The 17,664-nt window shown below is 37.9% G+C and overlaps 1 protein-coding gene across 7 annotated transcripts in view; it reads left to right on the forward strand.

Moving 5' to 3' along the window:
- LOC149314859 (homeobox protein Meis2) overlaps positions 1 to 17,664 on the forward strand; it is a 253,578-nt gene that overhangs the window by 16,158 nt on the left and 219,756 nt on the right. For all 7 annotated transcript variants that reach the window (XM_089522011.1, XM_089522013.1, XM_089522015.1 and 4 more), the window contains exon 7: positions 1,758 to 1,872. In XM_089522011.1, coding sequence (XP_089378137.1) covers positions 1,758 to 1,872 — 115 coding nt within the window. The remainder of the gene's footprint in view (positions 1 to 1,757; positions 1,873 to 17,664) is intronic.

Below are 17,664 nucleotides of genomic sequence, written 5' to 3' on the forward strand. Positions count from 1 at the left end.
CTGAATGCAATTAAAAGGAGGAAAACAAGTATTTGAGTATTGGTTCAAGGGGGATTTGTCCACCTCTATTTCCATTTGGAAGTGGGCATTTGTTCACCTGTAGTCTTTTTTTTTTGCGGGATGTGCTCTTTGGCTTCTCCACTTGAGGCACTAAAACATTTTGCGTGAGTACTGACAATCCTGATTCTGATGGCTCTCTACACCCCGTTGACTGTAATGGATTTACAACTGACAGCTACTGGTTGGTGTAATGAGGAATCTCTCTCTGTGTGATGATGATGATTTCCTACCTATACACAGCACACAACACAACACACACACACACAAATCATTACACCATGCTACCTTTGTTGAAACACCTTGAAACCTATGCTATTTTCTTGTTACAGATTGTTTTGCAAAAATGTTTCTTGTTAGGACGTGTTTAATTTAAGTTGTCATATATAGGTGACAAGTAATGCAGGCCCAGCCCCAAATCTGATCTGTTGCATGTGTTCTTACTCTCCTTTTCTGCCAGAGGAAATTCCATCTCTTGCCTGCCTTCATGTGGTGCTGATAAAGCTTTTCCTGTACAGTAGAATTCCTGTTTTCCTTTAAGCAGCAGCAGGGTATTGGGAATGATCAGGAAAGGGGAGGAGGACTAGGGGGAGAATATACTTCGCAAAGTAGCACTTAGATATAACTTTCAGTTTTCTTCACTTACTCTTTTAAAACAGCAGTTTTTCTTTCCAGAAAACATAATACTGAACTCAGTAAATTATAAAACAGTAGGAGTTATGTGACTGAATTTATTAAAGTTTTGCTAAAATTTCTGATTGTTATCCCTCACACTCTCTTTTATTATCTTTCAAGAATAATAATGCTGTCACTTACATAGACAGGCTAATTAGCTTGTGATTACTGTGAATGGTCGTGGACATCTAGAAAACTTTTAAACATGTCATTTTTTTCAATATGGAAGATTATTTCCCATTTTCCTTATCAAGTGTGCATTTGTTTACAAGGTTACTCTATTTTTGCAATCATATAGCAGGGAGAGACTAATTTGTAGGCTTAATTATCAATTAATTTTACTCTGTATTATTGAGGCAAAGAGTTGTGGGGGAAGGTGGGATAATGGAAAACATGAGGCAGAAGAAGAGACAATACAGTAATACAGCTGTTAATCTGAGTGTATTCATAATATTTTAATTTAATTATTAGACTTATATTTGCAATTCTCTATTTATTTACTTTGACACAAGTCCCAGTGAACTTTGTAGTTTCTTTCTGAGAAGATAAGTATAGAACTGAATTGCATCACCTGTAATCTAGAGGGTCAGAATATTACAACAAATTTATCAGAATGTTTCCTATTGTAGTATTAAGAGTTTAAAGCAGGTTGCTGCTGAGTATATAAAAAGCCAAAGTTTGGGGGCTTATTTTATGGGCAGGAGGGAATCTTTGAACTTATGTGAAGCACACTTAGTTTGGGAGTAAACGATGCTGAATCTAATATAGTTGAAATATATTAATTATGTGTATGTCTGTTACAAGGTAAGTCTCACTAAGTTCAGTGGGGCTTACCCAAACTTAATCACTATGGGTTTACAGCTGTAGTGTGTTCTCAGTCTGTAAATGGTATCTGCATTTGAGGTACTTTTGCAAATGCTAATGTGCCTACTTTTTTCTACCTCCCACCCCCTCTTCCTGAATTCCTGAATTTGCTATTGGAATGATAACTGTGGTGGGGAAAAAATCCAACACACTGACACCAGAATCCTTCCTCTTGGAGAGACCACGATGACGCAACCTCAACGCACTCAGCAGGGACACCAGGGCCTTCCAGTGGGGGCCATGCTTCCCAGAGTGGAGACAACAGCAGTGAGCAAGGTAAAAGGTCAAGCTTTTTTCCCCTGTGCAAAGTAGGCATGACTAAAATAACTCCAGTGTCTTTTATTATATCAGTACATCTGCCTTAGTGTAAACACAGAGTGGCAGGCTTGCAGTGTAATCAGCTGTAACTTAGGGAGACACTTGTTTCCTTTTCTCAACCTACTTAGCTGCATTTTATTATTATTTCAAAGCTAAATAACTAATCTTCAAACAAGCTTTGCAATAACAATTGATTAGTTCTGCCAATTCCTTTACAAATTTGGTTATCTCCAGTTTATTTTTGTGTGGTATACGTAAATATCATGGCAGACATACAACCCAGCTGTGATGCAGCAATTCACACTGCTCTCTAAATACAAAATTTAATTTGTACTGTCAGATTAAAAAAGGTCTCCAATAGCCAGTTGAAATGCTTTTAACTCACGAAATAATAAAAAAAGACATTTTTAACTCACATATGAACACACCAATACACACATACATGCAGGTATTTCCTGGGCTACAATCTGTAGCACATTTCACTTCCAAGTAGCCCTGTTAAAGATAATAGGACACTTTTGTTGTACATTGTTACCTATACTGCATCAATAAGTCCTATTTAAACCAGTGAGATTCTTATTCCCCAGATGATGTTTTCAGGATTGTGATGTAGCAAAAACGCTATGTCTGTCTACCTACCACAGTTACAGCACATTTTTAAACATATTAATGAGGAAGTGAATCATATATATACTTACAGGGGAATAAATCCCATTAAAATCAATGGTTCTTACTTTTGAGTAGAATATAGATTTACGATGTAATTTCTACTACAAACAGTGGCGTTGTACTTTGTAGTAAAGTTTTGGATTACTTTTCCCAACCATCATGACCATTGAGCATGATGACTGGGCATGATGTGAGTTGAAATCCAGAATATCTGAAAGGCATCAGGTTGGAGATGGCTGTCTTAGTATTTTTACAGATATATGATTAACAATATCATCCTAAATATATCTCCTCAAAAGTAAGTCTCATTGTGGTTTCAAGGGGGCTTATTCATGGGCAAATGAGTACACCCTGAAACAGGGCTATTGATATAACTGATTTTAGTTTCACCAAGACTGCAAAAATTGATAACATGTAATCACTTAAGTTAGCAGTTATAAAAAATATTTATATACCTCAGTCCTTTCACACCTTTAAAATATTTTAAATGGAATTTTTCACAGTCTTCCAATACTGATAGACATTTATAATATTTCACAAAATGTTTTTCACAGTTAGTCTGCTTTTTATAGTGCTGTAAATTCTCTTTACAATAGTACAGTATGGATGCCTGTCGTACTGGTCTGTAAAGGATGACACTTAAGATGTGTGGAGATCAGGTGTAGCTGCCCCTTGTCTGAGGAAGTGTGGGTTTTGGGGTGGAGGGAGGGACATTCATTTTTTACTAATTTTTTGAAAAGATTTTTTAAAAAGAGGTTGTTCAGTTGAAGGAGATAGGGCAGATTGTACTTGTTGTAATAGATAGGCTCATATTATGTGATGGATTTGCACATGTTTTTGCAATAGCTGTAAACTATGTAGTAATGAAACGGTATTAGTACTTCTACTGACAATGGGGATACGTTTTCCTTCAACACAATTAATACATGCTCTGTGCTCATTTATTTTCTTTTCAAGACCTTAAACACAACTGTAGGGAAGTTCACAGAAAAGAGGGAACCCAGCTACATATGAGACTTGAGTAGCATGACTAGAACTCCTGACATTTTAAAAAAATTATAAGAACCAATGACTGGAGGCCTGGTATTGATTGGGGGCATTGTGTGGAGTCAGTGTTTAAAGGCATGGACAGACCGGCACTTTGGGCCAGCCTGGGCCCAAACTAGGGTTGCATGGGGGCTGCATGTTTGCACGTTCAGAAACCCTACTGGGCACCCTGGGTGCCATCTTGGAGCATGCCCATACAGATGGTGCACGGCGCTGCACATGAGGGGCATCATAAGGGTGTAGCACCGGGGCTTCCATTTCCAGCGGGTTGTGGCTGTCACATCCCCAACCCCACCCCTGAGCATGCTGTTTGTACAGCCGCTAACTCACCATGGCTTTAATTCATGCACCAGAAGCTGTGGTTAATGATGATGAAATAAGTATCTCATCTGAACCTACAGCAGCTTGGGGAAATAACATGGGTTGGGGCCATGGTTTGACGAAAAGGAGTATATCCCCCCACCACCGCACACACACACATACAATAGATAACATAACATTTTTAGAGATAAGGATATGTTTATAGACACTAGTATATAATGTAATTAAACCTTATATACTGTCTTATACACATACATATAAAATAGTTAAATCTGCTTCAGCTGTTTTCTCAATTAATACTCAGTGGTAAATTTGGGTTTGCTGCTGAACAATGCACTGAAAAGTCCCTTTTCTTTTCTTAAAAACAGCTCACTGGATCATGACATAACAGCTTGTCCAAAAAACTGCATATTCTACTATGCATGCATAGAGGGACTCTACAGTCCCATGTTCCCAACTACAGGCTCCTGTACTGCTCTGCAAACTGCTCTAGAAATTTAGGGTAGCTTCACAAACATTGTCACAGCATAAGGAATTCCAGGGAAAGAAAGGAAAACAAGTAGCTCACCAGCTGTGCCAAGCCCTTATATGAATATAAAAAGGATCTGTAGATCCTATTCCTTGTATTATATTTACTCCTACTTCAGTAGTTCTATTATCATTACACATTTTCATCTGGAGTATTGGATGTAGCTTGTTTTTAGCACAGTGCTCAAACAATGGGGCTTTATGGACCCTAAGGGATGCAGCAACCACACGTCACACCCCAAACCTGGCAGGTCTGCGGCGCAAAAAGAAGCTACAAAAAGCGGCTTCTTTTTGCACAGTGGAAAGGTCACCATAGCTGCTGGCACTGCAGCTTTTTGGCATTCCTTTGGTGCAGCACGTGTGCCAAGGGAATGCCATGATGCCTCCCACAGTGTGGTGGTGTGTATAGCATTGCGCCAGCATGGGGCAGAGTTCGGGAGTGTGGCGTGCAGTCACCATACCCCCACTCTGCCCCAATGCTGGCATATATCGCTGGTCTGTTCTGGGCCAATGTCTCGATCAAATTTCTCAGACAAGAAATCAGTAACAGCAACTAGTAAAACTAGTTTAAAAAAAGTTAGCCTTCTTTGTAATAATCAGTTATCAGTTTACAAGATACATGATATGGTTCGAACCTCTATTAAATAGTTCTGAGATTTAAAATCAATAAAAGTCATTTATTCTGCTAGAGTTAGAAGGTTAAAAAATATTAACTTTCTTAAATTGAAAGACTGTGCTCTTCATAGTCATAAAGATGTGCAACACTCCAATTCTCAATCATCCACATAAATAGGGACTCGGAGCCCTAAATATAGGAAACGTAAAATGCTCAAAATGTGACTGTGTGGAGGATGTCACTATTTCTTTAAAGCTCTCATGGGCATTAAAGGTCAGACTTGTAGATGGCTCAACAATGTTTTCATTATGTTCATGGACAAATTTGTTTAGCCAATCAGTGTACTCCTGCAAGCGCAATTAATCACCTTTGCTGTTATTTAATTTAGAAAAGTAAGAACTGCATATCTGACATGCAGTGTTTTGAAGCCCTAGTTTCCCACATGTGTTTTGACATTGTGGTGGCACTTTAAAAGTTGACATTCATTCTATGCTTAGGAAAACTATGGGAAGTCCTTGATGGTCACAATCCCCTTCCCTTCTCAGGAAATGCCAGCTCTAAAAGAGACAGTCTGTTGAATTTGCCTTCAGCACTTCCTACGGATGGGCAATATCAGCAAATACTTACAGGAAGCCTTTTGAAACAAGAGTATAGGAACCCTCTGGCAGAGTAAGGTCTGCAGAATTATTATTTTTAGGCACTGTTTTCAAATCTTTTGGTCTTTGTTGCCCTTCTTCTGCTTTTAGGCTCTGGTTTAGGAGGAGCTAGATAATAACTTCCTTGGGCACAATCTAGTAGCCAAGAATGATCTGTCTCACCCTGCTGCCCCCCCCCCCCCCAGCCAACTGGAAATAAAAATCTGCCTTTCTAATTCTTAACCATTGTCCATCTTTTGTGCTTTGATATCAACACTGTGCTACTCTTGTAACCACCATTTAATACTGTGATTTTGCTTTTTAATACAACACTGTGTAGCTGTTGGTTTCCTTACATTTCCACTACTTTGGTAAATTTTCTCCTGGAAAGGAAGCATGTATAAAAGAGTGATACATTAGTATCCCATAGATAAGCACATGGAAGTTGGCTCCATCTTTCTATGTATTTTTTCTCTCACTTTAGGTTTTCACCTCAGAATTACTGTATGACAGCTGTGGTTTTCATAGCAGTTTTAAGGAGACCTATCAGCAAGGTTGATTCTTATTTCTCTTACATTACAAAGATGTGCTTTGTAGCCATTTCCTTCCTGATACCATGTGTGTGCTTTGGTGACAAGGAAAATAATGTCTAGATTAACTCTCTCATAAAGTTAACAAACAGACAGAATACATATTTCTCTCTGGATCTTTCTCCCTTCTCTTTGTAGTTTTCTTCCGTCATAATGTTTGTATCACCATCCCCATAGAGTTTGGCAAGATAAGAACTAGTCTGTTACATACAAAAGCTAGTATTATTTCTGTTTTGCTTAATTAGTTATATCCATGGTTGAATTAGTGGAAGGTTTAAGTGGAAAATCTTTGATATGTTGGTTGTTTTGCAATTATTTCTGGTACACTTGCAGGCATATTGGTAGTTGATGAGCATGAGAACAAGATGTAACAGAATGCCTAAATTTTTGTTCTTTCTGGAATGAATAAATCTCAGGGTTTGACGAGGAACACTTTGATTCAGGCGGGAGTAACTTGTGGAAGGACAGTGCAGCATCATGATAGCATTAACAAGTATTACTGAAGTCAGTTTTGAGTGAATTGAATTTCTGACACTGAAAGAGTTAAACCCTTCAGGCACTGTACAGTGAAAGATAATCCTAATTATATTATCTGGGCTCAGTGTTGTTTTTAGCATGTCATCTTGTTCGTACAAGAGAAAACTAAACTATAATGTACACTGTACTAGTGTAAGTATTAGTGTGCTCCAGAGCAATAACTGTGTTAACAGTGATTCAGATCTACTGAAGCAAATTTGGGTCAGAAAATATTATTCTAGTGAAGAATAAAAAATAAATACATTTGGGTTTCTTTTGTTTTTATTTATTTATTTAACAACAGGAAGGGGTAGGTAAATCTGTTAATAGAAATGAAGTACTAAAACATTTTATAAAGGGAGAAAATGAGGGAGAAGCCGATTTAATGGTCTAATGAGGCCATCTTCCAGAGACTTGTTTTGTGTAAGGCTTGCTTTGACCTTTCACTTTGCTCAGGAGCCCAACGCTTCATTTTTCACATTCTTGCAATTACGTTAACGCTTCAAGCATTTCTGACTCCAAGTCAGCTAGCAACACCAGGCATAACTCAACACTGTGAGTTTTTCCTCCTCTCTGTAGATTCATTAACAGGTCACTGGGGTCCCAACTGAAATTTAAAACTGACTGGTTCTGTTGGGTTAGTTGAGTTATGGCAAGAGAGATAGCAGGAAAGGGGCTGAGAGAAGGGGAGGAGAGAAAGAAGACTCTAGGGTTTTGCCAGACAGTGTAAGTGTAAAACCCTAATCAGCACTTTAAAAGGTATGTGCAGTTTTATCATCCAACCATTTGTCCGGTGAAAGAATCTGTAAGTCTTCTGGGGAACTACATTTTATTTTTTTCTGTATAAAATAAAGTTTTTAAAAAGATACAATTGAAAAACCAGTGCTTTAAACTGCTAAGGTTTTGTGATGTTCTATACCATGGTGCTGGATAGGTTTTCCAGACTTTTCAATCTTTTATATTTAGAGGATATTTCAGATAGTGTGTGTGTGTTGGATTATGCATGAAAAGTATACAATCCATCATATGTAACATTTAAAACCACGAAGGAATACTTATTCCATAGTTAATAAGACAATGGCTTCATACATAGTCTTTCTAATACTAGTTTTATATTTGGAAAGCCTGATCCCGAAGGATATTCAGATTTTAAAACACCTAATGAACTATTTCTTCAACATCCAGCCACTTTGGAGGGGGGAGGGTAGCTAGATGTTCTGCTTGGGTTCTGCAACAGAAATCTACAGGGCACTGGCAGACAGAGGTGGTATTGAGGAAGTATAGAATCCACATGTAGAAGTAGGTTTAGATATACACAGTGTGGAAGCAGATGTATAGCTTGGTATATATTTGCTTGTGCATCAAAATGCCCACCACCTATATGGCAAGATTTTGATGTACGTGGAATCCCCATCAACTCAACCTTTTCTTGGCGAATAAGGTTGCCTGCAGTTATATTCATACCAGAGCCACTATTGGTAAATGTTCCCTAGGATGATGTAAGGCAGATACAAACATCCAAGGCTGGGTCAAGAAGAGAAAGCAGAACAGGAAAGGAAAAAAAAGGAGTCAAAGCACTAAAGTAGCTCTCAGTTTCCATGTGAACTAGTAGCTGACACATTTCTTCAGCAAATATAGAAGCCCTTCAACCCATTATATACCTTAACAGGTAGAGGCTAGGGGAGATTCAGGAACGAGGTGCTGACTCTTAAATAAAAGTACAGATTCCTAACATGCAGCCATGACTCGTTTGGGGATGAGAAGGGGCTATTCTGATGCCTATATGATTTTGAAATGTGCAATTCTCTTGTACAGCTGGGATCAGAAAACTTTTTCTGTTGTTCTTATTTTCTATCTCAGGCAGGAATCTACAAAACAGTTGATGCCTAGCAATGCTTCTCACTTCAGATTCTAAGAACTCATAACTTTTACAACTCTTAAATTCTTCTGAGGAATAATGAGATAGGTAGTGCCATGGTTATGATTTTCCTCATGCATGAAAATATCCCCAGGCTAATAAAATGAGATCTTACTAAACTCAAGAATTAGTAAACTTGAGAAGAACAGTTCTCCCGAAATTTAGATCAGTATATTACTGGGCCAAATTCTGCTGAATCCAAACAAGACTACCTATACCTATGTGAAATATGTGGCTGGTGTTTAGAAGGAGGCATCAGAACATTTCTATCAGTGAATATCTAAAACAGCCGCCTCCCCCCTCTCACACACAGTGAGAGCCTGGTGTTTTATCTCATTGGCCTGTCCAAAATATTTACTGTGAGAAAGATTAATTGTCTGTTTCAGGGCAAAGTCAACAGAGATATTGACCAAAACTCACACATCCTTTCCCCATGACCTGACATACATTAGAAAAGTTTGGTTGTGTTCGTAGTAGATGTAATAAGCATTTGGAAATGTAGAACTGTTCTTTTCTTTATCATGAGTATTAACACATGAGACATACCTAATACCTATCTTCCAAATTTAATTAAAGCTGATACAGATGCGGGAAAAATACTCCTTAAAATATATGTGTGTTTTTTTAACATTAATGTTTTAAAAAATAAAAACTGAAAATTCCATTTAAATCACCAACAATTTTGAGCCTCCTGATTATATTTGGGTGCCAATTGTGGAAAATACATGGAGGCAGACCTTGATAAGGTTTTTCTCAGTGATAAGAAAGTTAGTGAAAAAGTGGCAGTATTTTACATTTACAGTAAAAAGCTAAACAGTGTATGGGGACCGTTTACATTGAAAGGGGATGTTTTGTTCCTTTTAATTATGCTAATTCTAACTTGACATTTAAATTTATGGTAAATAAAATCTGTATTGGAACAAAGGTGAAAGCTCCCAGGAGTACTTTCACTCTAACACCTCCTCACATGAATTTATAGGAACATTTTCCAAACAGTTGCATCAGTCTGGAAAATCAAATTTCTCATCACTCAGACATTGACAAGGAATGAGTAAGGCTAAAAACAAATACACCACACAGAAAGGATGTAAGAATCAAAAATATAAATGTAATCTAGACTTTCCCAACACCACCATCAACAACAACAACAACAAAACAATTATCAGAAATACTCAGATATTTTCAAAATATTCAAAATTATCAGACCGACATCTAGAGCCCTCTTCAAATTCTTCTCCATCTCTACTTAGTCTTCTCTTGTCTATTTATCTCCTTGTTGTCTTTCTATGATTTTTGTACCCTCTTTCTCACATCTTTCAATTCTCCCTACTCCCTTCTTTTTATGTGCACATTTTCTTGCTTCTCCATGTGCTTTTCCATCAAACCCATTCTCTTTTGTCTTTTTCTTTTTCCATGAGCTATCTTCATCTCTCCATGTGTGCCTTGTAAGAAAGCAATGGACCAAATGACCCCCCCTCCCCATGTCATTCCCTGGAAAATGGTCTCAAAATTACACTAAAGTCAAGTCAAGAAAAAAGTACTTTTCATTCTTGCTATATTCCGGCCTCCCTTGAAAATCACAACCTAGTGGCATTAATATTGCGTAAATATTCAATTAAATGCTTAATAATTTTATTTTTAATTGACAAATTTAACTGTTTTCTTTATTTCATTTATGTAATTATGTAATTTAATATTTAATTAAATATAATATTTCCTCCCCCCCCCCCCCTTTGCCAGCTATCTCAAAGCTGATAATGCTGCTTTTTTATCAGTGGGTGCATGTATGTACCCAAGCCAGCAACTGGCACAATGTGCGCAGTCCAGGGTGTCCCATTCACATGGCACACTTTTGTGGGTACATGCCTCCTGCAGAAAGTATGTCCATCTGAAAAAAACCTTCTTAAAAATACAATGTTCTCCTGTCCTATCAGAAACAAATGCCTTATCTTCAGCGGAATAAGTCATAACAGCAAAACAAGTTTTATAATTTCATTTTTAGTCTCATTTTTTACAGTGTGACGTGCATGACTAACCTCTGTTTTAGCATGGTAGATGGAAGCTTCAGTCAGCTAAGATCTGCCACTGTTTAAAGCACACACAGAATGCACAGTTTCCTCCTATTTCTGTAACTCAGTAGTTGACAAACTGGAGAATGCTGTTGAATCTTTGGTTTAAGCATTTATTGCCAAGCTTATTTTATTTTTATTTATTTTTCCTGGTTTGAACAATAGTGTGTTTTCAATAGCAATGGCTAAAAGAAGGATAGAGATAACTTTGTGTTTCAATATTTTGATATGCCAATGTGAAATAAATTGTCTTAAGCAAATGGAATGTGCTGTTTTAATCATTAGTTATGCATGAGAGAAAAATTGATGTTGACATCTTTGCTGTAGAATCATTGTAATGGGGGTTTCCTTGCAATTTATTTTTGTAAAATTCATTTTGTATATTTTGCAGCAATTGAACAATCTCTGCACTGTGAATAGGCAGAATTCCCAGAAATACTGAGACAGTTGGCCCAGTAACTGCTGAGCTCACACTACACACACTCTATGCATATTAACCATTAGACTGCCAGATCAAAGTGAAGATGTTAATTTATTATCCATCTTTGTTCACTTTTTATCCTCCTAAACTGAGGCACATTTAGGATTATTTTAAAATTATTTTTATTGCTGCAAGTGATCCTCTCTATTAACCAGTCACTAAGACTAGAATTTCATAGTAAATCTCTTTTATTTATTGTCCAGTTTTCTAGTCATTATACTGGTGAACACTGCAGATTCCCATCTTTTATTGAATTTAAAGCTTAGAGGTGAGTGAGCTCTTAAAATATTATAATACATTTCTAGACTTACAACTTACTCCCTTACTTTACACCTATCCTCCATATATGTATATATATAAATACATACACTCACATATATATTTTTGTATATTATATGTTATGTACATATATAACATGTTATATACATACATTTACACACACACACACAAATAACTTATTACATGGCATTTAGTATGCACTTGAAATACGTTTTATTTTAATTTCTGTCACTAGAATATTTTTACAGTAGTGGGTGTTTTCCTTTAAACAACAAACCCTCCCCTCCCTTCCCCCTATATGACAGATGCTATGTGCAATAATCTTTTGCAAGTTGTCTTTAACTTAGCGTTTTTCCAACAGTAAAGTTACTCCCAAATTAGTTGCTTATTAAAGGATTTCTTTCCCCTTGGCTTTTCTACAAGGCCTCTTAAAAGAAACAACTGAACAATATTAGTGAAGAGAGAGCAATTAGGGAAATCTTTGATACTATTGTGTGCCCATTTGTTTTTGAATATAGGATCCAACTTCCAATATAGTTAATCTGCCTCATGTGTTCAAAGCTGTTTGATACATGTATGTTTGTCGTTGCAGTAGTATTTAAACTAGTTAGAGCATTATCAGTTCGATAATTCAGTAACTGAATTATGAAACCTTATATGCTAGTGTTGAAAAGCTTTCCTGAGTTGCTAGAGTCTGACTAATATCTTCTTATACTGTATATGTTTGGTTATTTGAAACGTCTAGTGTTAGAATCTCTGGATATTTTTTTTCAACTTAACTTGTGTAAAGGGATGTCTCCTGATGCCTGTTAGGGTTTAATTTAGAGTAGTAATTAAACTTGAATACTGCCTCATAAACAAAAGATAAACAATAAACCAGCCACATTCCCTGCTGTTTCATAGCTTTCTTTCCCAGATGTTTCAGCCTGATAATTTTTACACAGTGAACTACCTAGCATGTAGTGTTATGGACAGAGGTCAAAGACTAGGCCTTTATAACAGACTGGTTTTTAACCTTTAAAATTCTTCCAGTGCCAGGGTAGTCTTCATTTGCTTAAACTGTAAAATAATGTTAGCATTTATATCTCTATATCTGATTCTATCTTAATGTTTTCTGCCAGAACCCTAAAGCTCTTATAATTAGTATTTTTCCCCTGAGAAAGCACTTTACCAATAAATTTAACTGGTCCATTTAAAGAGAGAAAGAAAGAAGCTATTTCTTTTTATTGTGGTGATCCTAGGCAACTAAAGAAATGTTGACAATGGAACTACTTTCCCCCAAAATGTTCCCTCAGGCATGTTGAGTTCTGTCCATTTTGGGGACTGCACCACTGTCAGCCATGATCCTTCTAATTGTCAGGTAGTAGTAGGACGTTCAAATGCAGAAGCCATGTTATTTTCACTGGGTGGGGTAATTACTGAAAGCTGAGAATAGCTGCACTAAAGACAGAGGGATACTTTCATGATCCCATTAGCATAAGAGTGGGTAAATTATTCATGCCAAGTGAGGATTCTATGGGGAAAAGTATAGTTAATGCACATAGTTTTTAAATGTATCCCTTTCTGCTCTGAGACTAAATTCTTGTTGGATTCAGTTCTCAGACATTTACGGGAAAGCTCTAGTGGCATGTTAGACGCAGTTCATCTCTTTCTGTTTGTAGCGTTCTCAATAGAGACCATCTGGCAAAGATCCAAACGGTGATTAAACAAAATGATCAGCTCTTGCTGCTATGTTACAGGTCCAATACTCTGGATTAAAAAACATGACCCATGATAGTCAGCTAACGTCCTCCCTCCCTCCCTCTATTTATCTCCCTTCCCCCCTTTCTGGCTATGAATTTAGATGGTCCACAATATCTATGCCATCTTTGTGTCCTTATGGCCCACAATCATGAACAGGTTGTGCAAATGCTCGTTTCTGCAGCTTGGTCAATTCCAACAGCACTGAAAAATTTCATATTAATTGGGTCAATCTAACATTCTTAATGACAGTAGGAGACTTACTAACATCCATTCTTCTAGCAGTAAACATTTGAAACGCATGCTTACTGTCATAAGGAAAGGTGAGATTTGACAACAGGCTGATACAATTGATTCAGTTTCTGGAGACTTAAGCATATCATAACATGACACTGTCATCTGCTCGGGGGAAAAACAGTATACAGACTCTCACAACTAAGCAAAAAAGGGGAAATAAACTCTGTTTTAACACCATAATCAGGAACGAATTTACAGTGCCATTCAAAAGAGTACTCCCTTATCATAAACAAGCAGATAATCACATGAAATCTAACTCCCAATTAGCTCTTCCTTCACTCAGAGATCAGTGTGCATGTCCTCCTTAAGCCATGATTTGTTGCTACTGAGTCAGACAGAACATTCGTATACCTTATGTCACTATCAAAATTTTAAAGATTTTTAGGAATAAGGATATATTACCTAGAAAACCTAGGTAATCAGCAAGGTAATTTTCAAAGTGCTTACGTAGCATTTTTACTAGGTTTTCTACATCTGCAAATCAGGGACATGTGTGTATTATCATTAGGGACTGATCTAAATGCCAAAGCTGCAGGATAATTTAAACAGAGCATGCATTGTTAGAAAGTGGTGAAATTGTTGTATATCTTATGAAACATCTTAAAAGATAAAATATTCTATACCTAACTTAGCTTTCTAGTTAACCTTTGTATATGTCTAGTGTTTAAATGCAAGGGAAGGATTTCTGATCTGAGTTCTTGCAGATTTGTCTCAATAATGAAATCTTGAAGAACTCAGATCAGAAATCCCACCCTTCCATTTAAACACTAGACATATACAAAGGTAAAATAAAAAGCCTAGTAAGATATCCAATATTCTACCAGCTAACTGGTATAACATTGATTCATAATATTTTGTATACACTGCCTTTTTGAAGCAGGAACACTTGTACTTAGAAAGCAATTAATAAATTATAAAGGTGCAAAGCAGATATAAAATGTTACCAGCACTGGCATTCCAATTTTTTTTCATTTTCTATATTTTTGGTAGCAGCTGTCATTTGCTTTTTCAATGTATCAGGTGAAAGTATCCACTATAATATGTGTGTGTGTGTGTGTGTGTGTGTGTGTGTGTGTGTGCGTGTGTGTGTATTGCAAAATTATCACAAAGTGAAATGAGGTTTTCTGTCAGTCTTGGTATTGCAGCAGGGCAATTTGTGTTTAACTATCTTGCAGGTTTTCATTTTTTCCCCTTTATAAAACATGACAGCCTTCTGGACTGGGAAGAGTAAATGATGTACTATTGGTGAATAAACAGTATGTTTCAGTTGACTTTGTTGTTGTGTGCCTTCAAAATGTTTTCAGCTTATGGTGATCCTAAGACAAATCTATCACAGAGTTTTCTTGGCAAGATTTGTTCAGAAGGGGTTTGCCTTTGCCTTCCTCTGGGGCTGAGAGAGTGTGACTTGTCAAAGGCCATTGAGCCAGTTTACATGGCCAAGCAGGGGTTCAAACCCTGGTCTCCAGGGTCATACTCCAGTGCTCAGACCACTATACCATGCTGGCTCTCCTATTGACTTTAACACATTGCATTACCTGATCAAAGCAAACTGCTTTATTCTGATTTCTTTCAAAATGGAGTCAGAGGGAGGATAACAGGAATAATGTACCAAATTAGGCCACAGTTACACTGAATAATAAATTTCAAGTGGTTTCATGTTACTTTCAAATAGGGTATAATGCTGCAGTGACTTGCCTGCTTGTTAATACTTTTTTAGGCCTCCTTGCATGGGCCAAATAAAATGTCCCCTCCCCATTCCCACAGAGATTAGTCCAGACACTGTATGGCCCAATTCCTGTTTCTGGTGCAAACAGTCAGGTTGATGTCTGGCCACTTCAATACTGAACCTGCCATATGCCTCCTTAAAACATTTTAAAATAACTAACATTTTGCTCTCTGGCCAGAGTCTATCTGTTGGATGAAACAGATTTTGAATTGCTCAACACAGAATATGACACAGGTTACTCTTCTTACTTATATTTTGCACAGCTACTGCCTATAAATAGTTGTTGCAGGATGCTTTTTTTTTTTTTTTTGAGGAGATTGTGGTTCCTAAGATAATTTCTTATTTATTTCAACCATTTATTTTCTTCATGTCCTAAGATTAGAGAAGTACGTCAGAGCCAGTTGAAACTTGCTGGTTTGGGAAAAGACTGTATAAATAAAGATGATTTCATCATTAATCATCTCAGATGCAGAGCTGGGTCATGGCATCACTAAAGGGGTGTGAGGGCTTCAGACAGCACTGGGTGATACCTTGAGGGTGGGAAGTGATCATTTGGTAGGGTGGTTGCTCACCAGCCTTCTGAAGACCCCTCTAGCTGCCAGCCAAGGCATTTCTGCTGTCCATCTGGGAGACTGATGGGAGGAGGGTGCTGCTGCCTGACAGCCCCTTTCAGGTCTGGTAGGCTGCTGGCTGGGCCAGGAAAGGAGGTGCTACTGGCGGCCATGGGCTCTTTCCCTTCCAGAAAAGAAAGGGAGTCTATGACCACTCCTGCCACCATCACTTCCCTTTCCTGCCTGGCCAGCAGCCCTGCAACACTAGGAAGGGGCTGCCAGATGGCAGCAGATTCATGCCACCCCCACCAGTGGCTGCTAGTGGGAAGGGGCTGCCAGATGGCAGCAGATTCATGCCACCCCCACCAGTGGCTGCTAGTGGGAAGGGGCTGCCTTCCAGAACTGGTGGGACTTGTGGCCAGAGGAGAAAAGGAGGTGACTTCCTTTACTGCTTATCTAGCAGACCTGGAAGGGACTTCTAGGAGGCAGCAGCAATGATAAAGGCTGGCGGTGGGTTGCCAAACAGATTAGTCTAATCTGATCAGCATCCTCTGAACTAAGGGGCGAAACAGACCGGCATAAAAAACTGGCTTCCAGCTGGCTTGGGGGTGTGGTGTATAGATGACGCACATCCCGAAGATGCCCAGAAACTGGCTTCAAGCCACCCGGCTGCCCAGATGTGGGCTAGCTTCTGGGTGCTCTGCAGTGCGGCATTTACACACCACATGCTGCCAAAGCGGCTTAAAGCCATTCTTGGGCCGTGCCTGCCAGAAAGGAACAGCCCTTTGCTGCTCCTTTTTTGGCTGGCTTCAAGGTGGATTGGGGGCATGACATGCAGTTGCCGTGGCCCTAATCTGCCTTTGGAAGGGGTGGTTAGTTTCACTAACTGAACAAGCCTAATACTTCCTACAGATAAAATGCAGCAGCAATGCATGGAAATAGAATTAATTTTTTTCATTACATAGTAGTAGAACATGTCATTAAGTAGGGATGGAGCGACAGTAACCATAGGATATCGCAAAACTAGCTATTGTCATTATATTTCTAGAGATGATAACATAAAGAAATTTTGTTGTATTTCCAGTGTACTATACTGATCATTGGTGCTTATCTAAACAGAAAGAAAGAAGGAAGAGGAATTACAGCTATAGAATAATGGAAGTCTCCTTGTATTGTTTTTGTAGGAGAACTACACAACGATGAGGCAAATATCTAATACAGGCTTTTGGTCTAATATAGCAAAACTCTACTTATTTACTTCCACTCGAGTCTTAACACTTCATTACTCTCTAACATGTATAGCACAAGGGAAAGTTGCTTAGATCTTTGCAGATTAAGATTTTGTAATTACATTTTTATCCCTCCCTTCCTCCAGGGTGCTTAGAATGATGTACATCAATTAGGTTGAGAGAGTGAATGAATGAGTGGTACAAGATTATCCAGTAAACTTTGTTATTAAGTACCGATTTCAAATAAAGTCCCTCTATTCTAGTCCAAAACTCTAGCCACAAAACCACATTGTGCAGCACTCACAATGTCAGAGGTACTGTTGGTAGTACTGGTGTACTGAAAAAATGTTTATGTATCAAATATTTTTGTTGTGAGCCTTCAAGTCATTTCCAGTTTATGGCAACTCTACGGAAACCCTATCGTGGGGTTGTCTGGCAAATTTCAAAAAATTCCATTGTTGTATTGCTATTATTTAAATGATGAAGTATATTTTATGTACCAATATGATCAGTACCCAAATTTCAAATGATATTTAAT

The sequence above is a fragment of the Sceloporus occidentalis genome, unplaced genomic scaffold (genome assembly GCF_023333645.1).
Source record: "Sceloporus occidentalis isolate IW3139 unplaced genomic scaffold, rSceOcc1.0.p SCAF_4, whole genome shotgun sequence".
In the NCBI taxonomy this organism is placed as follows: domain Eukaryota; kingdom Metazoa; phylum Chordata; class Lepidosauria; order Squamata; family Phrynosomatidae; genus Sceloporus; species Sceloporus occidentalis.